General features: G+C 41.3%; 1 protein-coding gene across 2 annotated transcripts in view; it reads right to left on the reverse strand.

Moving 5' to 3' along the window:
* Window positions 1-17505: 17505 nt before the first annotated feature.
* LOC147445456 (uncharacterized) overlaps window positions 17506-23954 on the reverse strand; it is a 37934-nt gene continuing 31485 nt past the window's right edge. For both annotated transcript variants that reach the window (XM_086524980.1, XM_086524979.1), the window contains 5 exons: window positions 19228-19341; window positions 18749-18903; window positions 18463-18669; window positions 17901-18176; window positions 17506-17828 (listed from right to left, as the gene is read on the reverse strand). In XM_086524980.1, coding sequence (XP_086381106.1) covers window positions 17778-17828; window positions 17901-18176; window positions 18463-18669; window positions 18749-18903; window positions 19228-19341 — 803 coding nt within the window. In that variant the 3' untranslated portion in view covers window positions 17506-17777. The remainder of the gene's footprint in view (window positions 17829-17900; window positions 18177-18462; window positions 18670-18748; window positions 18904-19227; window positions 19342-23954) is intronic.

Genomic DNA, 23954 nt, shown 5'->3' on the forward strand with positions numbered 1-23954 from the left:
CTACCATTCGGGTTGATTGACTTTGATACTCACCATCGCAGAGATGCTTCCATGTCAAAGTTTGTGACATGGCATGCTCAACCTGAGGGACAGGCCAAGAGGACAGGGAACTGAAAAAGAAACTCAAAAGAATCTAGAAGAACTGGAGAAGTTATGGTTGAGGGGCCTAAAGAGGTTAGGCTTTTAAAACCCTAACGCTGTCCAACTCAAGGAGAACCGGCCGAGGGACCTAAACCCTATTTGTCAAGAGTGTAAAGGCCGGGCTGAACTTTTGTAAATTGCATTTGTTGCCGCCACGTACCATGCTGTACAGAAATTCCACGATTTTTGTTCTTGTCTTTGGCAGATTTGATCACTAGCTCTTGAGGCTACTCCTTTCGGAAGGATGCTTTTGGGGCTCTGCTTTTGGCAAACCTTGTATTGTTTATAAGTATCAATGAGGGTCAGTCTCAGGAGAGCATTAAATGTCTTTAAATATCCAAACTGATACAAACTAGGTGGATCTAATACAATGTCTGGGTACAAAATAGAAATGAAGTAAAGTAAAAACTAAAAACAACATCATCAATGTTCGAGGATGTCCAACATCGGGCGTCTTCCAAGATTGTTTTGCATCGGTCGGCTGAAGAGCATCATCAATGTCTACCTTGTCCTCTCGGCCATTTTCGTTCCAGTTTGGCACACCACATCACCAACTTGTGACACTCTGCTTGCCCCTCTTTCTTCCTTGACAACCTCAGCCACCTCTTTTCAAATTCCTCCTTATTGCCTATGCACCTCAATGTGTAGTGTGTGGAAGAGGAGGAGTGTACGGGTGTGGTATCGGGTTCAGGGTAGTTAGGGTTCTCAAAGCTTGGAGCCTCTCTGGGTTTGGCTCTTCTTGGACGTGTGTTATCAGCATTTAAATCATCCTCAAAATCATTAGTACTTCCCTCAAAAAATGCAATGAGTAGCATGTCACCAACATAGAGTACAATGACCACAAAAGTCTCATTATCTACATGCTTGACATACAAAGTACTCTCACTTGGACTATTTTCAAAACCATATACCTTTTCATACCAAGCACATGCAACTTACTTGAACAAATTATCCAAACCCTTTTTAAAACTACACATGGAGCTTACTTCAAATCATCCAAAGCCTTTTTAAGACTACACATGGAGCTTACTTCAAATCATCCAAAGACTTTTCAAGACCGGGGTGAAGATTCAGGAGAGAGGGATTGGGTCAGATCAATGCTTGGGGTGCAGGTTGGCTAGTGAAGATCTAGCCCACCTATTCGTGGATTGCCCAACTATCAAAGGCCTCGCAGGGAAAATATGCAAGTGGGTCCAAAGAACATGGAAAACTGGTTTTTTCAAGACTGATCTATTCCTTGGAGGGAAGAATACAGGTAGTCCTGCCCTCCTCATCAGCACTCAAATTGTCAGGTACTTCTTCTTGTATAATTTATGGTAGACAAGGAACCACCGTGTGTTTGAGGGAGGTTTTGAGGTGGCAAGATTTGTAGAAATTATACAAGAAAGCAAAGTGCTAATATGGACACTTGGGCGCAAGCAACACTCGGAGGATTGGTCTAGGACTACTTGTGCCTTGTTGTCAACAGATGGCATGCCTAGGACGGGGGAAAATCTTGGCCATCAATAATTAAAAGATCTCAGAAGAACATGGTAATGGACCTTGTGTATCAAGGATAAGGGGGCGGGTTGTAGGAGTGGCTGCCCTAATAGATGATGTAATTATGGTCCCTGGATGACGTCATGGCTCAACACGAGCATGACAAGACCTTGTAGTTTTTTGGGTTGATCAATATAATTCACTCACAATTGTGAGTTTTTCTATTTTTAAAAAAAGACTACACATGTTGTTGCCTTCTCATGGTTGAACAGAAATCATCCAAAGCCTTCTCTAGACTACACATGGCATTGCCTTCTCATGGTTGAATAGAACCACAAAGTTGCATTACATACATTGTCTCATGCGCATCACTATTAAAAAGCACAATGTTTATATCTAAGTGATGTGCATTTAAATAGTATGATTTTCCTATAGAAAATTGATTTAAATGGTTATCATACGACAAGTGCAAGTTTAAAGTCTCATCAGTGTCAATGCCCTTCCTTGAGCATAATCTTTTGCCACAAGTATAGCCTTACAGTGATCAACACTACCATCAAGCTTATGTATCAATTTGAAAACTGACTTAATACTAATGACTTATTTGCTAGGAGACAAGTCACGCAAAGACCACATGCCATTTTTCATAATAGCATTCGTGTTGCAGCCAACCAAAGTTCTAAGTTTTGTGCTTTATTGAAAAAGGTTCTTTGTCATCCTACATACTAGATATGAGCAAAGCATATCAATCTAATGTATAAGAGGCATGTTGAGACAAAGGTGCATCCAATTTTACTATCATGTAAGGCCATCCTCATCGTTTACATCCTAAACATCTGCATCAGTAATTGACTAGTCCATAACATCATGTTAATATTGCATAGGTTCTACACGTGACTCGTTAGCACACCCCATCATTAAACAAAGGCAACCTTCACATACATGTTTCAATGGTGCCTCAAGAGAGGCAATGAAGCAACTAGATCTGGCTTTTGCAAATGCAACACACTAGGAAAATACAAATGGACAAAACATCGCATGCCAAAACCTTAGAATCTTTCACACATTAATTGTAAGCATTGAGCTTATACAACCCTAAAACAAAGTTTTAGATGCCACAATATGTGGATGACGATGCAAGATCTAGTAGTTTTAATTTTAGAGTTGTTGTGTCTATTGTTAAGTAAGAAGGTTGAGATGCTAAAGATAGATAGGCTCATGCATTGATTGTGCTTTCTATTGATTTTTCCATTACTTCACACATTCGCTTAGCAAAATATCTAAAACATGCAAGGAATATACTTTCATCTTTGTTTGTGGTATGTACTGAGCCAAAAATTGCTTACCCATGTGAGGAGTTAGAATCAAAGGTTATGTATGGAGAGAATAATATAGATGTATTCCTTATGGATGTTAAGTATCTAAATGAGCAATTAGTTTCTAGTAATGAGATTATTATCGACGATTCCTTTGTGCACAATTCTTGATGTATTGTCAGATTCTTAGAAAAATCTTGCCTCCACTTGCAAACTTGTTCCAAAGAACAAACTTGATGTTTTTAAGTTTGATGATTTATCCTTAGCATGCTTTTGCCTCCACTCACAGACTTGTTCCAAAAAATAAACTTGATGTTGTGAAATTTGATGGTGTTGTCTTTGTTTTCTTTGAGAGTCTAGTCTAGGAAAAATAGGACTCAAGTAAAATGTTGTTCAACGGGCACTTGTAGCTACATAACAAAAGAATGGTATTGTATCTTTTGTTATTGTCACTCCTTATGGTTTTTCAAGCAGTAGGTTTGCAGCTTCTTCAAGCAGCAATAGGGCATATAAATCTAATGATAAAGGCAAGAGCAATATATAATATCATTAATATGAGGAAATTTTTCATCCCATTAAGAAATTTCCAACGTTTAAGGCCAAAGGGGCTCGCAAGAGAGAAGTTAAAGTAGCCATTGTAAATTATTCTTCAAATGCAATTTTGGCAAACATTGTGCAAGATACAGAATGGGCTTTGAGTGTGTAGTGACAATATGACCCATCTGCTCATCACCATTTGTTCATTATGCATGAATTTTGAAAAGCGGAACATGCACAATACTTGACATTGGTGCAACCAAGCACGCTATGTATTATTGTGATTTGTTTACTTATCTTGAGACCATCCGTACCAGAATTATGGTCACATATGCCAACAATTGTTCTTATCTAGCTAAGGGAGCTGGTAGGCTTGTGCTCAATATTGTAGGTGGTAGTTCTTTCACACTAGCTGAACCATCATTTGTATTCGGAATAAGAAGAATATTTTGTATGTGCTTGCGTTTGCAAGACTTGGTCTTGTATTGAAGTTTATGGATGACAAATGCACTATACATGATCTTAGTTTAGGATTCCATCTTAACCTTCCATAAAGTTCCAAATTCCCTTTCCAATAAGGGAATGTTACATCATATATGCCCAAAGTGGTAGTTATCCCCATCCAGTTTGTTGTCATGAGACAAGATGAAAACAACATCATTGTTATCAACCAGGGATGGGGTGATTATACCCCATGCGAAAGTTGTATGTGCAGCATGTCTATACATCACCTTGGGGGTCCACCTTAAAATATGTAATTGTAGCACATGAATTTCAATCTCACAAAAAACGAAGTCTCAACATACTTCTATAAAGTGTTAATCTCTAGTGATTGTCAATCACCAAAAGCTTGTCTCACAATCACAAGCCCTATATGTGCACTACACTAAGCTAAAGTGTTTCAAATAGAATGGAACTTGATAAGTAGGGAAGCAAGACCTAATGGCGCCTCTATGTTCTCAAACCCCATATCAAGGAAAAACAAAACGGTTATCCTCATAACGCTAGTTTCAATGTTGGATACACTCAATAGCTCCATCTAAGTGAGCTCTAGCCTCTGATATGCTTAGAATTTAAAATAGGCACATAAAATAAGCATAAGGAGCAAAAAGAAAAAGAGGTTGGCCAAGCCAAAAACTTGGAAAATTCATGAGAAACATATATTGCTACACAAAGCTTTCATTAGTGAATGTAATCTCAATCACACAATGTCAAGCACACTTAACATGAGGAAGATACAAGCATGAGAAAGAAGAAGCTAGACAAAGCCTTTGTGACTTCTACAAAATTGGCTTATATACCTTAACCAAAGATCAAAAAGGGATTTTTGCCAAGGACAAATTAGATACAAACTCAAATCTCATGGTCCCACTCTAAATCAAATGGACTCTTACATATATAAAAATAAACAACTCAAATCAATGGCTTTGGCCATATTTTGTATCACAGATTTACCCTAGGATTGCCATACTTTTTTGTTGCAAGGGCCACTCTTCCTCTAATATCTAGTATAGCTAGAGATTTAACTCTGATGTACTCCACATGCAAGGTTGTATTTTCTTCTTTGCCCTTATAATAGTCTCTTACCTTGTTCATTGGAATACATTTTTGTGTTTTCGCTAGAGATTGTTTGTGTTTAATCTACTTGATATGATCTTGTGTTAGACTCTTAATTCCATTGTCTCTAAATTCATATGAAGATTACTCCATAGGTTAGGTCTAAGATTTAGCAATTCTCCAAGCATTCTTGTGAACTCTCATATCCCAATCTAAAGATAATGACTACATATAGATATCCATGAGTATATCATCTAAGCACAACTCTTCAAACAAATCCATTTCTAAGGTTTGAATTTCATTACTTTGATCTCTAATAGTATCCCAAAGGTGATTAGCCAATCTTCCACCACAAGTGGAATTTTGTTGAAACCATCTTTCATATCTCGCACTACGCAAGATGGTCCTCTCGTCAGTTTAGGGTATTTTGTATCAATTTATCTACTTTATCATTGTCAGTTAATTTCTATTCTCTTATTTCAACTAGCATTGTTTTCCCTTGTTTGTATTTCCAGAAGTTCTTTTATCCTTGCTAGTTTCTGCAATGCTTCACCTTTGCACTTTTTAGCCTAGGGTTTCAGTAATGCTTCCATTTTTTCTTTAAGTTTTTTCTGCTTGTAACCCCCACTTGATTTGCCTATATGTTTCCATTTTTTGCCTCAAACACTTTATCTACCAATACTAATCCTCCCAATTTCAATGTTGATTCCTCTAACTTGACAAAAGTGGATTTGGCTCTCTTTTCAATTATCTCTTTTGCTCTTTCCTTAATATGTGCTTGTTGTTTTAATTTTCTCAGCAAGTTGTCATACCTTTGTTGAGGCTTGTGAAGACTTTTCATCCATCCAAACCCTCAATATCATTTTGTTTCTGAATCTTTGTGTGAGATCTTGCTACAAATTTCTATTTCACTATCAACTCACTATTTGATGAACTAGGTGGTATCACTTCCACTAGGTTGATTACAATTTTGTTCGTGTTATTTGGAATATTTATTTGGGAAAAGGTCTCCTTTTCTACCACACTCCTAAAATTACATCACTGATGGCACTAAGTTTTTGTTTGGAAATGGAAATTTGTTTCTTCCCTGATCAATTTGCTCCATAGTCATGGCATCGTTCTTTCTTTTATATGTTCTTTAATCATACAAGGCTTTGCTCAAATATTTGTAATAGAATACCGAAGAGTAGCCTCTGGTGGTGCATAATATGTAGTACGATCAACAAGCTAGAGTTTTGACCAATTGTTCTAAACCCTAAAAACCTCCCACTTGAAGACCACCGTGGCCCAAGTGACTATAGGTGCAAGTATGAACATCTATACGATGGTGAAGCAATCCTGTGGATTTACCCTACATCCATCATATCCATGCAATGTACAAACCACACGAAGGGAAGGCCCTTTATGAGTACTTTTGCAAGGTTGTCATCCGTATGAACCTTCACTATCTTAATGTGCTTGCTAGCCAATATATCACATATCACATGATAAAGGACTTCTATGTGTTTTAATTTGGAGTGAGACACAAGGTTCTTTGCTAACGCAATCGTACTCTAGCCATCTCAATGCAACAGTGGATACTGAATACTACCAAGATCTCCCACTATGCGAGCTAACTACATAGCTTTCTTGCTAGCATCAAAAACTGCCACATACTTTGCCGTTGTGGTGGAAGAGATGATGTATAGTTTTGGAGAGATGATTTCCATGACAAGTCTACTTGAGCAAATAAGAACACATACCTAGGTGTGGATCTTTGATTACCCACACAACCTACATAATCCACATCCATGTAGTCCACAATGGATGCATCACTATTCCCAAAGTGAAAGCACTTGTTGCCGTACCTTTCAAACATCTCAAGATGTGCTTCACTATTGCTTAGTACTTTCTGCCAAGATTTTCCCATAAAGCTGCTAACCATTCCCACTATAAAAGCAATGTTTGGTCTTGTGGTGGCTACCATGGCGTACAAAAGATTTCCAATTGCACCTTGGCCATTTTTTCTTTCTCAGCATCAAATTTGGGAGCATCATTCTTGCTACATTTTGCATATGCATACATTGGGGTACTCAATGTAGCTTTTCCCCCTATATGTTAAAACATTTCAAGACCTTGTGGATATACTTTTCCTGTGAGAACTCTAGTATTTCACACTTTTGATCTTGCTTGATTAGCATACCAAGAAAGTGATTCGCATCTCCTAACTATTTCATAGTTGCAACAAAATAATGTCATAAACCAATAAAAAAGTTTGAATGTTTTACATGATGTGGAAGTAATTAGAAAACAAAAGCAAAGTGGTGTGAGTACGGTATCGAAAGTGGGAGAATGATGCCATGATAGTAAAATTTTATGGTGGACTTGATAAGTCGGATAGCTTTCCGAAGTTTTTTTTTTTTTTTGTTAGCCTAGCCAATTTCATGCCTTAGAGACTAGTGAAACTTGATGTTTTGTGCCTCTAAAATATATGGGGTAAAAAGCACCAAGATTAGCTTCTCTCGACTATGCACTTTCTAAGTTGACTTATGTTTTGATATGTAATGACATGGGATATGGTAAATTTCAATGGTATGTGCCTCTTGCTTTGAGGATCTACCCTTTCTGACTTACAACCCTATATGGTGTGTGTGCAAAGTATAGAAGGTAGAACGTCAATTGTTAGCTTATGGTTTTCCTTTAATTTTTGTGATGTGAGATGAGACCAATCCTTTACTATTGGTTCATGCCTAGAGCTACAAGTAGTAAGGGCAATGTCCATTGGTTCTCTCAATCTATGGAAACAAGCTGCAAGACTTATCAAAGCCACCCCTTACTTTCACATTGATCCGGCAGGCAGGGAGCTCACACTGGTATGTGTTATGAAGCTTTTTTTGTAAAGACACTTCAAGTTTTCAAAGGTATATGTTTACAAACTATATGGCCTCTCAAACCAGTGAATACTTAGTAAGGTGTCTTGTGAACTTGAGTGCTCAATGACTTCCAAAGTCAACACTTTATTTTAAGGCAGGTATATCCAAAAAAACCATTTATGTATGATATTGGGCATCACCACTGAGGGTATTTCCAGAATTATACTAGCAACACTGAGCAAAAAACTTCCCATCAAAACCTCAAATTAGTTCTATGTCTAAAAAACCTGAAGCAATCATGCTGTCATTTTTTTTAAAAAACGGCCAACTAGGAGTAATTTGTAACTGGTTTTTATTTGGAATGTGATTTAAGAAAAAAATCCTTCGTAAATAACCAGAATCGGCTAAGCTTGAGGAAAAACAGATATTATAGTGATATGAATAATCTTTATACACATCTAAATACACAATGAGTGAGTAATCTTCAAAGGATTGTATAGCACAAAGCTTCAACAACATAACATTAAGGTGCTCCATATACATTGGTTATGATGATTGACCCCAAAGTTTTGGTTTTTTAGGATTATTATCCCAACCCAAGGGAAGTAACATGTTATCAATCAAAAAAGCAATCAGCCTTTGCAGTCACTTAAGTCTCTTTTACATCAAAAAATAGTGTATGGTTACAAGTTAAACCAATAGAGTATGATAGCCTTAATCCCAAGCCTATAACAGCACACAAAATTTTCTTTAAATAACAATACCATGAGAAGGAGCTCACACTTGGTCAATCACTCTCATGGCATTCCAAGCTAAAAAAACCATATGAAGTGTCCCCCTTTTTAAAAAATTTAATCACCAAATATTGGCATACCATAGCCAGTTACTTTGATAACATTAAACCGATGTCAAAGTCAAAGATAACCCTTTGAAAGAAACATTATGCAATAATTAGACCAAGAAGAAATCCATTTAAAGCGGTCAAAACCTCATTAATGAAGACCAGTCGAGGTGGCAAAAAACACATCCCATGAGGAGAAAAGACCAGTTTAGCATCAGCCAGTAAGGCAGCAGTAAACCAGAGGATTATTTTGCAGAAAAAACACGTATGGTTAAGCACCAACCTGAGAGGCCATGCCTTGCTCGACCAGCTCCAAGAATGCAAGTAGTTTAACAAACCAACCACACAGTATGCTCGACAACGAAATGCCCTTAAACTCTCTTTCCCAAACACACACAACTCAATCAATGCTAAGTGAGGGGAAGAGATTCCCTCACCTCTATTTAGAGTAGTACATGTAGGTCCTACCAAAAATTTGTGAGCAGAGAATCCCTCAGACGTCGCTTACATGATTTGTTCAAGGACCAAGAGAATCATCTACGCACACCAAATATTAGGAATAGATGACAGAGGGACGAGAAGGAAAGAGAAAGAGGAAGTCATAGGAGTTACCATATTGTGAAGTAGGCATGGTGCGAAGCAGCAAGAGGAAGCCACATGCCTGAAGGTCTGCATATAAAGTCACCTGCAAGAGGCTAAGGCGATGGACTAGGGGGGAGGGAAAGAGGGGCAAGGGGGTTTCAATCATTGTAAGAATTAGTCCAGCGTGTCATCACCCAGCGCACCTTGGGGGGAGAGTATTAATAAAGTATGTGTACCACGCGAGTTAGGTCTTCGAGCGAGCTCAACGGAGCGAGCTTTGGAGCGAGATTTTTTTTTTGGGAGGACCTCCCTCCCTACCTCCCCTTCCTCCTCTTGCCGCCCATGTGTTTCCTCCTCTTCCCTTGCTCCTCCTCCTTAGCTTCCTCCTCCACCTCCTCTCTCCATCTACTCCTCTAGCCGCCCTCCCTCCTCGAGCAATCGCCCTTCTTTGTCAAGATTCTCCTCTTCTTTCTCTCTCTTTCCCTATCACTATATAACCTCTCTCTCTCTCTCTCTCTCTCTCTCTCTCTCTCCTCCCATTTTCCTTTCTCAGTCCCCCTATCTCTCTCTCTAACCCGTTTCCCCCCCCGCTCTCTCTCCCTCTCTGCTTGCTCCTCTCTCCGGCCCCTTCTTCCCCCTTCTCTTTCTCTCCCCATCCTCTCTCTCTCTCTCTCTCTCTCTCTCTCTCTCTCTCTCTCTCTCTCTCTCTCTCATTGGATACATCTTTAAGGTCTCTTGGGATAGTTTCCTACGATGTTAAAATTCTCTTCTTATTTTCTTCTCTCTCGCTCTCTCTCTCTCTCTCTCTCTCTCTCTCTCTCTCTCTCTCTCTCTCTCTCTCTCTCTCTCTCTCTCTCTCTCTCTCTTCTATCTCTCTTACTGTATGACAAAAGGGAAGAAATGGTGGGGGAGGGAGAGAGAGAGAGAGAGAGAGGGGGTGGGTAGAGAGAGATAGGGGGCTTAGAGAGAGGAGTAATGGAAAAAGAGAGAGAGAGAGAGAGAGAGAGAGAGAGAGAGAGGGATAGCGCTAGAGAAATACATTTTTCCTAACTGAAGAAAATAAGGGCAAACTTGAAATTCTCGATTTTTTGGTCAAAAATTGAAGGTTTTGCCGGTATTTACACTTAAACTTGTGAATTTCTCAGTTTTTTTCAAGGACCTCTCAACATATAATCAAGATTTTACAAGTTTAGCCGGTTGAAAATACTATACCCCGCTTTTTTTTTTACTCTGATAGGGGGTTGTAGAGGGCGAGCGGGAAGAGAGGGGGGGAGGGATTGTGAGAGGGAGGGGGGGGGAGCATTGGCTTTTTTTTTAATATATATATAAAGAGAAAAAAAGGAATGAAAAAGAGTAAGTCAAAAAAAAAAAGCCTCTCCCAAGCAAAGCAATAGCGATAAACTTACTCCTTTTCATTCCTTGTTTTCTCTTTATATGAAAAAAAAAAAAGCCAATGCTCCCCCCCCCCGCCCCTCCCTCTCACAATCACTCCCCCTCTCTCCCTCTCACAATCCCTCCCCCCCTCTCCCTCTTTTCTTTCCATCGTTCCTTCCTTCCCTCCCTCTCTCTCTCTCTCTCTCCCTCGCTGCCCTAGCAAGCACCCTCCTCTCCATCGTTGGCCTCCCTCAAGCGTGAAGAGAGGCATGATTCGACTCAATCATCAGACTTGTCACCGATGAGAGAGAGAGAGAGAGAGAGAGAGAGAGAGAGAGAGAGAGAGAGATTTTAATATCGTCATCGAAGGTCAATAGGACCTATGGGACCAATGTTACATGTGATGTATTATGTGTGTGGCTGATGAGCGATACTCGATGCTCCAAAATTGTGGTGATGAGAGTCACAATGGAGAGCCCATACTGTGGATGGGAGAGGAAAGTTTATAGGTCTAACTCATGGCTAAAAATGTGAGGGAAGCAAGTTTGGATGTGACCAACATTTGAGCACTCTAGTAGTGTGTGGTACTCAGACTCTCAAACTTGTAGTGAGCATAAAAAGTGCACAATCAAATTGATTCTTCTCCACTGTCTGAATGTCCTGTCTCACATCAATGGGAGTAGGAGTTTGTCGAATGGCTACATAGTGTGTATCTCTAACAAGGGGATAGGCTCAAGCATGTGTGCGTGTGTGCATGTGTGTGTGTGTGTGTGTGTGTGTGTGTGTGTGTGTGTGTGTGTGAGAGAGAGAGAGAGAGAGAGAGAGAGAGAGAGAGAGAGAGAGAGAGAGAGAGGGGGGGTTGGAGAGGGCAATGGAGAGAGAGAGAGAGAGAGAGAGGGGGGGGGGGGGGGGGGGGGGGGGGGGGGGGGGGGGGAAGGGAAGGGAAAGGGCTGGAGAGAGGTGTGAGCACACAGAGAGAGGTGGGGGATGAGAGAGAGAGAGAGAGAGAGAGAGAGAGGAAGCAACATGAGAGGGGATGGGTTGGAGGGATCATGAGAGGGAGAGTTGGTTTGATACAAAGAGACCAGGGCACTAGCAAAATTGCTAGTGCCTTGGCATTTGAGAGAGAGAGAGAGAGAGAGAGAGAGAGAGAGAGAGAGAGAGAGAGAGAGAGAGAGAGGAGATCCTTGGCTACTCCAATGGTGGGAAGGGGCAGCAATGGGTGGTGGTGGTAGGATTAGAGCCGGCTCATGGTGGCAGTAAGCTAGCACCACTAACCACCGGTGGACTTAGGTGGTGGTGGCGATGGGTGCTAAGGGGCGGCAATGGGAGGTAGTGGTGGTGGCCCTCAAAAAAAAAAAAAAAAAGCTCTCTCCAAAGCTCGCTCCGTTGAGCTCGCTCCATAACCGTCCTCGTACCACGCCATGGCAGGGTATTCAACCCTTTTTTTAAAAATTAAAAATTTTGTTCGTACTTAGCTTAGAGGTGGGTTTCACTAAGGGTGGTACCAGTCGAGGTTTTAACAAAGCCACCAGGAGAGTAATAGCTTTAGTAAAAAAAATTTAAATTTAATTCACACTTAGCTTAGAGGTGGGTTCCACTAGCTGTAGTGCCAAAGCAAGGGTGGTAATAGTCAAGGTTTTAACAAAGCCACCAGGAGAGTAGCTTTTTTAATTGATTCCAATCCAACATTATAATCTGAGGTTTAGTCCCCAAAGGAGATGTTTGACAACCCCATTACCATTTTCAAGTTTACATGGTGCAGAGAGGGAGGTATCCTGAGAGGGGTATTATAGTGTTTTAGCCATGAATCCCTTGTAATGTTTAATGGAAGACCATCCACAACGTGGTGCAAAAAAGGTTGTCTTCTCAAAGGGTTTAGTATTTTAGGTCATAATGATAGGTTCATTGATGCATAGGCTTAGGTTTAGATTAAAAAATAGCTAATCACATTGAGGGATATTTCAAAGTGGAAGATAGGTTAATAGTCTATAAAATATTGACAGTGGTGTGTGTGTGTGTGTGTGTGTGTGTGTGTGTGTGTGTGTGCGCGCGCGCGCACACCCACCCTTACCCAGGCACCATACTCAATGTTAAGGCAGTAGGCCCATTGAGTATGGGTCTACTACCTCATCAAGTTGATGAGATTAAAACAATCAAGTATAAAGTTTAGAAGAGATATACCACATCATCGTGCCCTTGAAGAAAGTGAAGTAGGTCTTATCAACACTATATCCAATAATGTTTATAGGGAAGACTGTACTCCAGTAGGAGTTTTAAGACTTTGTAAGCCAGTAGAAATTAGTGTGGTTGTCGGTCATAGCCTTTAGTGGATGTTATGTCATGTTTTAGGGTCATGGATAATCCTTATATGAGCAATTATTATAAAGGTAGCATGTTCCTAAAAACACAAGGATTAAGTTAATTAAGCATGGATGAGTAAATTTGGATTAAACTACAACCTAAAACCATCACAAACAAAAGACTACAATAGCCGCGAGCAGGAACCCAGTCTATAGTCAAGGAAAGACCACCTAACACCTATCAACCTGACAAGGACTGGTTATATATCTAGAGAAGATTTCAATTACAAGGTGGACAACCAACTGGAGCCCCTTGTGCTTTACAAGCTCTCATGAGATAAGGCTGGAGACGAGTTTTTTTAGGCAATTTAGCCTCGAAGTGGGCCACATATTCATGTTTCTTGCCTTTACAGAGTTTGGCATTAATTGCCGCTATTTTTCCAGGGTCAATGACAGTACTCATACGTACGGTCAATCTATACCTTGGAGTCACCTGTAACATAAAAAGACATTAGTAAATAATCCCAACCCCATTTAGTCAAAGTCGGAGACCATATGTAGGGTAGTAAGTGTTAAACCCTATATTCATTATTTGTTCAAAAAAAGCAAGGGATGTGTGCCATAAATGCGCATATTCTCTATGTAATATTCGACCATATACGGCCTTATGATCAGCTTAATTTACAACCAGAATTACCATAATTCATAACCCATCCTAACCGTAACCATATTCGGCCACCATGCATTAAAACCAACCAGTCATCCAGTGCATTTAATCAGTTATGCCCAAGAACCATAGACGCAACAGCATGAACCTTAATTGAACAAGAGTGGAACCCTCGATAACCAAGCAGAGTCACATTACCTTAGTATAACCACCACGGTAGAATTACAAGATGATACAGGCCGATGTCTATCATGCCACAAGTAGGTTACCCCACTATTAAGGGTCATACACCAATCAACCCTCTATATAGGTGCAGTAGAATAACCATTGCGGCCACCATCAATCACAACCACCCAATCATGGCTAAGTGAGCAGAATTTGAGAATATAGACCAGAATTGGGCAAGAGTAGTAAGCTCAATATCCAAACCAGAATCACCCAATAGAAGCATACCTGTTGCGGTAATTTATAAAAATCAAACAAATTTACCAAGTCATGGTTTATTACCTACCAGTAGGTTAACTTTATAGGTTCTATCACCAAGTAATAGGCATGACTTCAATCATCTTATTTTAATCAAAACAAAGGTTCAAGTTAACAATCAACCAGTATTGTAAGAGGAAAGCTTTATTCAATGGTTTTTATTAGAAAACCATGCCTATGATTGGTTCGTACCCATGCCAGGCCAATGATTATTCCCACCATGCAGGTCAACGTTACCATATAGTGTCTTTCACCAAGTTTGAAGCTTTTTAAGGCACCATTCATCCATTATTGCAGGAGGCTACTTTCCTTCCATGTGAAACAGTCCGAGCTAATGACAGGACAATCTATATGCATCAACAGAACAAGCCCTACATATTGACAGGCAATCACAAACCAAGGCCGCCGATACACACTATTGCACTTCTTTAAGATTTACCAATAAAAGGAAAGAATTTCCTACAGGAAAATAAACCAACCAACCATAGCAAAAAAAAAGGGGAGGCTCAGTAGAAGTCACATTACAGTACAAGTATGAGGGATAGTACCATAGCATCAAATGAAACATACCACATCAATCAAACAGTAGCCTATAACTCACCTGAGATGGCGTCGAAGCGGCCAACTCTACAATAGCATGCTTATCCTTGCCTTTAGCCATATAGCCGATTACTAAATCCGACACCCTTGCGGAAAAAATCCTCACACTCTCAAAGCACACAAGTACTCACACGCTCACAAAAGCCACACAGTACCAATGCTAAGTGAGCAGAAAACGCTTACCTTTATAGTGATGGGAGCTCATGGCCATTTCCCTTTACAATAGTGTGGCAACCAGCTTCAAGATGAAGATGATACAGCAATGCCACATCATTAAGTGGCCGCATTCCTTCTGAGTTAGTGAGGTGGGCCGAGTTTCTACAGCAACCTCATCTCGTACAAAGAACGAGGGACGGGAGAGATAGAGAGATAAGAGAGGATCAAGAGAGAAGGGGAAAGAGGAAGGTAATGCGCATTATTGCATACTTGCAGTAGGTCACAAAAGAGGGCAAAAAATGATAGAGCGAGCCCCCCCGCCTTCCTTCATAGCACTTTAATTAGCTATTAATGGTAGGTGTTTATTAAAGGCACCTCTAAAAATATCCCTATTGATTTTACTCCAGTAATTTACCCAAGGCTCTTTAGGTTAAATATTCCCCATTTAAAAAACACCACAAGGATATTAACACAATCTACACCAATGTGTGTGTACGCGCGCGCAAGTTCAAAGTTCATATGAAATCATATATGAGACAGAGGGTGAGGGATCAAAAGGAGATTTTTCTTTGTAATGTAGGAGGGAGGAGGAGTTTTGCAAGCCAGCTCCCCTCTTACCCATAACCATCACATTCAACATAGAATCAGGGTTGGTCTTAGCTATATGTGGAATGTAGGTGTCAAGAAAGCAAGCACTTGATAAAGTTATCAACGTACTTTGAAAAAACTTATTGTACCACCTGATTATCCATATTGTCTCCTTCCCAAGATAATTGTAGAAGAGATGGTCCGAAAAATCCTTGGGGACATCAATTGGGTATTGGCATTGCACGTTTGCCACCCATTATGTAATACATAGTGGAAGGGTTCATGGTGTTCCTTAATTGACAACTACCTTGATATGTTTGCTTATCAAAGGACACCTAGAGGGTGCTAATGTAATCTTCCTTCGCCTTCACTTGTCTAACTAGTCCATGATGTCTTAGGCTTTTTTGTGGGTAATGGCAGATTGAACCTCTGTAACAGTAGAAGCAATTTAAATGACTATCTAATGACTATAGTTAAGAAAAATGGTTAACCTTGGGCTTTTTTTTGCAGGGCAGTTTGCAAAAAAGGAAACTTCGTCTACTTATAGCTAGCTCTAAGCTCCAAATATTTAGATTTACTACCAAGTAGTCTTTTTCGAGGCTTGAACATGAAATTTAGAAGTTTATATCCCATCCTTCCCAGAAGTAGTACATGAAGCACAAATGGTATCAAAACTAGTCTACTTATTTTGCTCTATAAAAATATATCCAAACCTACATGCAAGTAAGGATCTAAATGTCCATTCTATCAAGGATTACTCCTACCCATGTACAATTTGCAAGTAAGTATAACATATTTTTTATGCAAATTGGTTTACCAAGCTTAAAAATTGGTATCCTCATCATGAGTGAACAACATTTGTGAACTTCAAGCATCACAATGGTTGTTATGTCGATTCAGATGCTTCCGTTTCCCCCTGCTACGCCATGCTAACAGCTTCTTGTTAAGGTTTAAGACTCCCTCACACATTCAAAGCCCAAGTGGGTAGCATTCCATAACGCTCGTAGGTCTCTTCTCGACAACGGCTAAGAAAGGTTTGCCAATGATGCTGCCGTCGCAGTCGACCAGTATCATATCGTTATAACAAGTTGATAGGACAGTAACAACAAGAGTCTCTTAATGATGGCCGAAATGGTATCTGCACACACTATCAAGTTATGCCTATAACAGAGTAAGTGAGGATGATGGTAAAGAGAGGAGGAAATTCTTCAGTCCACTGATTTTTAGGGTAAAATACTCTCGGGCTAACAAAAAATGCGGTCTGAGTCTATTACGTTATAATGGAGTAAAGCTATGGAGACCTTCCCCATAGTTGGTTACAAAACCTTCTCAAAATCATAAAAACATTCACTCTGATCAAAGGTTTTAGTGACAGCTTTTAAAGAGAGGATTCCAAATGAAGCAACTTGGACAGAGAAATAAACCTCAGAAATTTCATAGTGAGCCCATGGCAAATGCAGCATATCAACAGCAATACTGAAATGACACTTTATCAACAATAACAGAAAATCAGTGCATTGCTTGCTCAATGATCAATATTCCACTCACGGTGTACACAATATTGTAAAAGATGAGAGGCTAATTCTGTGTTTGGCGGAGACATTTGCACATGGCTTTCAACATTCACACCACGTAGTGCCATTCTTGCTACGCAACCTTGACTTCTTGAGATAGGAGAGAAATTTTAACGTGTGAGAGGAACAATCCCAAAGGACCTCAAAGATTTATCCAACGAGTCTTGTATGTGGTCATGGATGGCTTGACGTGGAGTTCTCAGGAATGCTCGACGATCAATACCTTGTGATTGGATTGGAGTTGTCAAAAAGACAAAAGTATAACAATAATGGGGTAAGCCCTGTGCTAGGGTGTGCAAGTTAAAGCCTATGACAAAAATGAGGTAGACCGTGTGTTAGGGGATGCAAGTTGAAGCCCCAAGATCTTTAGGGGTTGCACCTCCACATGAAACACACTACATAAAAATACAAACTAATATACAAAGGTGCTCAGGGCATAAACCTCCACAAAACAGTACCCACAAAACAGTACGGGCCTTTTAATGATAAACACGATAAAATATTGAAAACTCCACAGACGGTGGGTTCATAGCTAGGGGGCACTCTGTCTATCCCATTACAATGAAAAGTTCTGAATCAACTTTTCTGGTTGTTGATATTCCTGATGGTTTACAAAAGCCATTGCACCAGGCCATCCAAGGTACATTTTACACAATAAATCTACAGTTGAATCTTCCAGAAGGCACCCGAAATGTAGGGTTGAGAATGTAGATCAGCTCATAGACTTTCATTGCAATGAGACTGACATTTTGTGACTACAGATTTTGAACTTATTGACCTGAAATGGAGACCGATGTTCATCAACAAGCATGGTTCAATCTGTGCACTAGCTCAAAAGAATGCTGCTTACAAATTGAGCTGCAGTGCGAATTGAAAGAACCTTGCGGTCCTTAGCCCATAACTCAGCTTGCTCAATATGGCTTTTCCAGGAGCCCCCAGCTGGCTTAATGCCATGTCCCATATTGTGATCCAGCATCTCCTCCACAGACAAAAGATAGCTTTGCAAGTCCAAATTATCGAGGGTCAAAATCGTCCCAAATACATCCCTAAACTCATCAGCAAGTTTGTTGGTGCTCGGTTCTCGCAAAAGACTAATTCCACATAGTATCACATTTTCTGGCCATTCCTGCAGTGAAGCAAATAATTGAGCTTTGGTCTTTGATAGCAGAAACTCATCCAGTGGAAGTGCCGATACCGAATCAGAGTGGCTCTTATTAACAATCAACCCAGTAGTTAAAGAAAATAATCTTAGTAAAGATCACGCACTCCCATAAATTAGCTCCATTTAACAACCCTCAAGCACAAGTTTCTTTGAATCAGGAAAGACGCTTGTTTACAAGTTCAGGAAGCTAGCGCCCATGCAGGCATATACAAACATTAACAGACCTTGTTACCCTTACAAGGAAACGTACCGTGTACACTAAGTCATCATTAGTCGAAAGACCGTCCACCATAAGAACAAATCGCAACTGCCAATTTTTGGCCAGCTCCTCTAAAATGCCCTGAATATGTTTTGTTTCACCTTTCTGCATCTGGATCACTCTTAATTTCCCCTGCTTTGCAAATCGATACAACACGGACTTGACAAGAGAGGTTCTGCCAGAGCCACTAGGACCATGCTATCACAGACATCAAGGCCAATCAATGAAGGCCGAAAATCTAAACTCTCACAGAAAATTGCACACAATTAGCCCTTACCACTAGAATATGACTGGCTCCAGTATGTGAAATGTGCCGCTCAAGATGCTTCGAGAGCCCCTCATAGTGTTCTTTCAGAACACTAAGGTTGCAAGCATCCTTATACGCATAGAAACTTACATCCCGAATCAGCTTGACTCCTCGGCATTGTAAAGCTGGAACATGCATAAACCGCCCATTATCTCCCATTCAAATGAATCCTCATAAACAGAATCACAAAAGCATCTCTTGAAAAGACCACAGTGACACTGCCTCAAGAGCCAGATGGAAGGAGGATAAGTAAAGAGGAATATGGACTGATATAATGTGAAAGAGAGAATGCCATCGTCATTATTGCAAGAAAAATTGCCAAAAACGTCCAGTAACAAATAGAAACTAGTGAATGGTTGAATATATTCATAATTCATCCAAACATTTGGAAATGTGAAAAAGAAAAACAGTAAGTTAAATGGTTCAGGAATCAGAGCTGCATAGAAAACCTTGTTCACAAGCAGTCCTTCCAATTCCATATTGAGAATAGTACTCCTGCAAAAGTGGAATGGCCTCAGACCATCGCCACAGGCCTCCTATCTTTCTCCGCCATGCCTCCCTGTCTACACAAGGTGTGTTAGTCCTGAATGACACCTAGCCCAGTGCTGAAACTTCAAACAAGAATGCATACTATCTAGTCCTATTCAAGCATACAATAGCACATCAATCGTCTCTTTCGGATAGATATTTAAAAGGAAGAAACTACATGACAAGTATTGCATTTAAAGTACCTGACTTGACGTTTCTTTCATGTATAGTATGTAGCATTGATAAAAATGTTTACGTTTTTTTGGCCTTTAGAAAGCATGTACTTGAACATTTTAGACAGCCAGTACTGATAAAATATGGGCTTTCATGGACTACCAGCATGATGATATCTGGTTAAGGGCATGAAGGCAGCTGACTGTGTTGCAGACCCAGCATTGGGCAGTGCCTTGCGACCTCTTTTTTTCATAATGTAGACTCATATTGATTACCAGAAAGAAATGTGCATGGTCCAATGACCAATCAAACAACTATGTACAAAGGCTCGAAGGCCAATAAGAGACATGAACATGAAAAGCCCGTAGTCAAGATGGCGAAGCAGTCATGTACGAAGGCAAGATATTTTGTCATGGCACATGCATACATGTTCCTCCTCCAGCAAGACACAAGCCCTCTTCCTACTAGTAGATGGTTTCTCTGAAGAAGGGTGCTGAACGAAAACCCTTCCTCTACCTGTGAGGAAGATCAACCAAACTCCCCAAGAAGAGCATCGTAGACAGCATCTTGCATGTGTCAAGTTCCATTAGCTTTTTCTCTCGTCGCCATCATTGCAAAACCCTCAGCATTCAATTGGTTCTTCACGACGCAAGGCACCTTCTTGCACCCTCCACAATTGTTAGATGTGCCAATGCCTGTCAAGTGCTTGACAATACAAGTAATTATACTGGTGAGGATACACTGCCATTGATGAGCACCCCAACCAGCTTGCCTTGAAGTGTTCGCAATCTGGATAACATTGGTATGCTCCTTCCAATATGGATTGCACGTGCGAGGCATGATGACTCGTATCTCAAGAATAAAGAACCAAACATAAAAACAAATGTCAGTCTAGAGAGAGAGAGAGAGAGAGAGAGAGAGAGAGAGAGAGAGAGAGAAGAAGAAGAAGAAGAAGAGAGTTTTAACGTCATAGGAAACTAACCCAAGAGACCTTAAAGATCTAGCCGGAGTTGAACTCAAGACCTGTTACTCAAGAGGGAAATGGCATAACCAATCTACCACACTTGGGTGATAGAAAGGTTATACCATTTTTCTCTTTTTATTAGCGCGCGTGCACGCGCGCACACACAGACACACCCCCGAGAAGAAGAGACCTTAAAGATCTAGCCGACGAGGAGTTGAACTCAAGACCTGTTATTCAAGAGGGAGATGGCATTATCAATCTACCACACTTGGGTGATAGAAAGGTTATACCATTTTCCTCTTTTTGTTAGCGTGCGCACACACACACACACACACACACACACACGTGCGAGAGAGAGAAATGAAATGAAATGAAATGTTATATTAACGTCTTCAAAAGGCCAAAATGACCTATGAGACCAATCAGTTACAAAATAGTGAATCCAATACCATGTCTGGGTACAAAAGAACTAGAAAAGAACTAGAAGTGGAACAAAATACTACTACTACTACTACAATCTAAAACTACATGGGTGTAGCAGCTGATACAATAGGTACCCGGTAAACTGGATGTAACAGTGTGTGAAACAAAGATGGAAGAAATGGTGAGGATCCACCCTCATCTGCACTCTGGATGTCGAGAGAGTATGGCTCGAATCTTCTGTTGTAGTCTCCGTCGATGCTGTGTAGCTCCTCTCCTCAGTCGCGGTCGTCTGTATCTCTGTAGCTCCAATGCTCGGTCGATGAGAGTGCCAGTAGTGGTCGAATGAGTGTGGGACGAGCTCTGCAGTGGTGGCTGCTCCTCTGGCTGTCCCATATCTAGTGAAAAGAAATCTGTAATGTGTCTCTGGGACTGCCTCTCTCTAGCTCTCCCCAGTAAAGTGTCTCTACACCTGTGTAACTCAAGTAGATATAGTCCAAGACATCTCTGATCCTCATAACTCATGACCCTAGATAGAGGACCAAAACCCTCTCCGAATAAGCAGTGGAAACGCCCCCGTATCTCATAGAACACTGTGCAATGACATATGTAGTGCAACTCTGTCTCTGGCTCTCTCTGGCATAATCGGCATATCCTGCTGTCTGCTGGTATCCCTCTGAATCTACCAGTCTCAATCTCGAGCTGATGTGAGGATGTGCGTATCTGACCAATGGCACAACGCAAACCATGAGACATATGTGTGTCCATGTAGCTGGGTCGAATCACAAACCCATCTCCTGTGAGGTGGAGAAGATGCTCTCTATAGAAAGCCATCTTCGTGCTCAACTCCTGAGGCGGCTCTATCCATGTCCTCCTGGTGTCGAGCTGGATCAGGTCCTGACGAATGAGTCTAGTGATCTCCACCCGTGTAAGAGACAGCGAGGGTGCCTGAAGAGAATACTGGAAAGGGGGCAACCTGTCCATGGTGAAGCCATGCGTCTGAAACCATGAAGTCATCTGTGCATACCAGCATGAAGTGTCCCCCTGTAGAGCTAACTGTCTGGAAGACTCAAGGGCCAGTCTAGCATATCTGTCTCTAGCATATCCCATAGGCTGTGCACAAAGGACACTGATCTGGTAAGTGCCTCAATCTCCATGGGGGGGGGCAGCTAGCTCTGCTCGAATGATCGCGTGAGGTACGGAGGCCTTGGCTCTAATCAATCGGGAGATCATAGATACCAAGGGCCTCTCCATACGTCTCCAACCATCCTGGCCTACAAAAGGTCCCCATACCTGTACCCCATACATTATAGCTGAGGCTACTAAAGTATCAAAGAGCCATAACTTTGTCCGAGGTTCCTGGAACTGAACCTGCGAACACATCCTCTCCAAGCCTCCCAAGGCCGCATAAGCTCTGGTCAGTCTAGTCTCTGCTGCTCTCCCCAAAGAAAACCTCGGCCCAGTGAAGACTATCCCAAGGTAAGTGTATGCATCTGTATACTCCACAATCTCTTGACCATACGTGAAGGTCGGTGCCGAATCTCCTGATCCACTGCGGTGTGGTGTTAAACACCATGACCTGGGTTTTACCAAGGTTTACAGACAATCCACTATCCTCTGCAAAACTGTGTAATGCATCCAACTGTCGCTGCATACCCTCTGGTGAGTCAGAGATCAAGACAATATCATCAGCATATAACAACAATGGGATCCATGTCCCTGCCAGCTGGGCACCTCTATCACCCTCTCTGTCAATGTAATCAGACACCTCATCAACATACATACCAAATAGAGTAGGAGACAATGGGCAACCCTGTTTCACCCCGATAGTGGAGTGAACTAAGTCAGATATCCCCTCTGGGGTGCGTACATGTCCCATCACTGATCTGTATAAAGCCATAATCCCCCAAATCAACACTGTGGGCACCCCCATCTCCTGCAGTCTGCGCATCAGTCGAGCTCTCGGTACCATGTCAAATGCTTTGCGGAAATCCACAAAGCTACAATAAATCCGTCTCCCATGTGACCTGCCCTCCTCAATGATAGCTCTGAGTGTCAGAATATGGTCAAGAGTGGAGAAACCCCTCCTGAAACCTGCCTGTCCCTTTGCCCGTACACCCTCACCCTCTGCCCAGTTACTCAACTGCTGCTCAATAATGGATGCATACAATCGTGCCAGTGTGTGTCCAACCATAATAGTGCGGTAATTTCCAGGCTCTGTAGGATCACCTGCCTTGAATATAGGCACAATAGTAGAAAACCTCCAAGTCTCAGGTAATCCCTCACACATGGCACGATTGAACAACACTGCAAGAACCTCCATCAGCATATCCCTAGCATGTATAAAGTGCTCCGCTACTAGACCGTCATGATCGTAAGCCCTCCTGGTCCTCATCCTGAGAGAGAGAGAGAGAGAGAGAGAGAGAGAGAGAGAGAGAGAGAGAGAGAGAGAGAGAGAGAGAGAGAGATGAAATGAAATGAAATGATATATTAACGTCTTCAAAAGGCCAAAATGACCTATGAGATCAATCCGTTACAAGCTGGTGAATCTGATACAAGGTCTGGATACTAAACAGAAACACTACTAGAGCTATAAAAGGTGGGTATCAAGAGCCTGAGGGGTACATATACAAAAGGTGGGTGTGTATCTCAGAGAACAGATACAAAATGGTCGATATGTACTATCAGAATCCAGAGATGGCTCGCATCAGTTAGTGCATGATCATGTCAATGTCACATATCTCGTCAATATAGTTTGATCCTCTGCTGCAAACTCCTCCACCAATGGGAGTATCCCCTCATCCTGGCCTTCTAGATCTCCCTGGCTCTACTGCTCGATCACTATACCTCTACTGCTGATCACCCTGTATCCCTCATCTCTGGTTGCTCTCGTCGCTGCTCAATCTCTGGATGGAAGAACACTGTGATCTGTCTCTGGGTGTGTCTCTTGGTCTGCGAGCCTCTCTCTCCCTCCGTCACCCTACTTGATGTCGCTGAATCTTCAGTAGATAAGAGTGCAAGGCATCTCTGATCCTGGTATCTCATAACTTTAAATGGAAGCCCAAAACTCTGTAAAGAGGCATTGGAAGC

Source organism: Adiantum capillus-veneris, chromosome 12, assembly GCF_014529385.1.
Source record: "Adiantum capillus-veneris isolate H3 chromosome 12, ASM1452938v2, whole genome shotgun sequence".
Classification (NCBI taxonomy): domain Eukaryota; kingdom Viridiplantae; phylum Streptophyta; class Polypodiopsida; order Polypodiales; family Pteridaceae; genus Adiantum; species Adiantum capillus-veneris.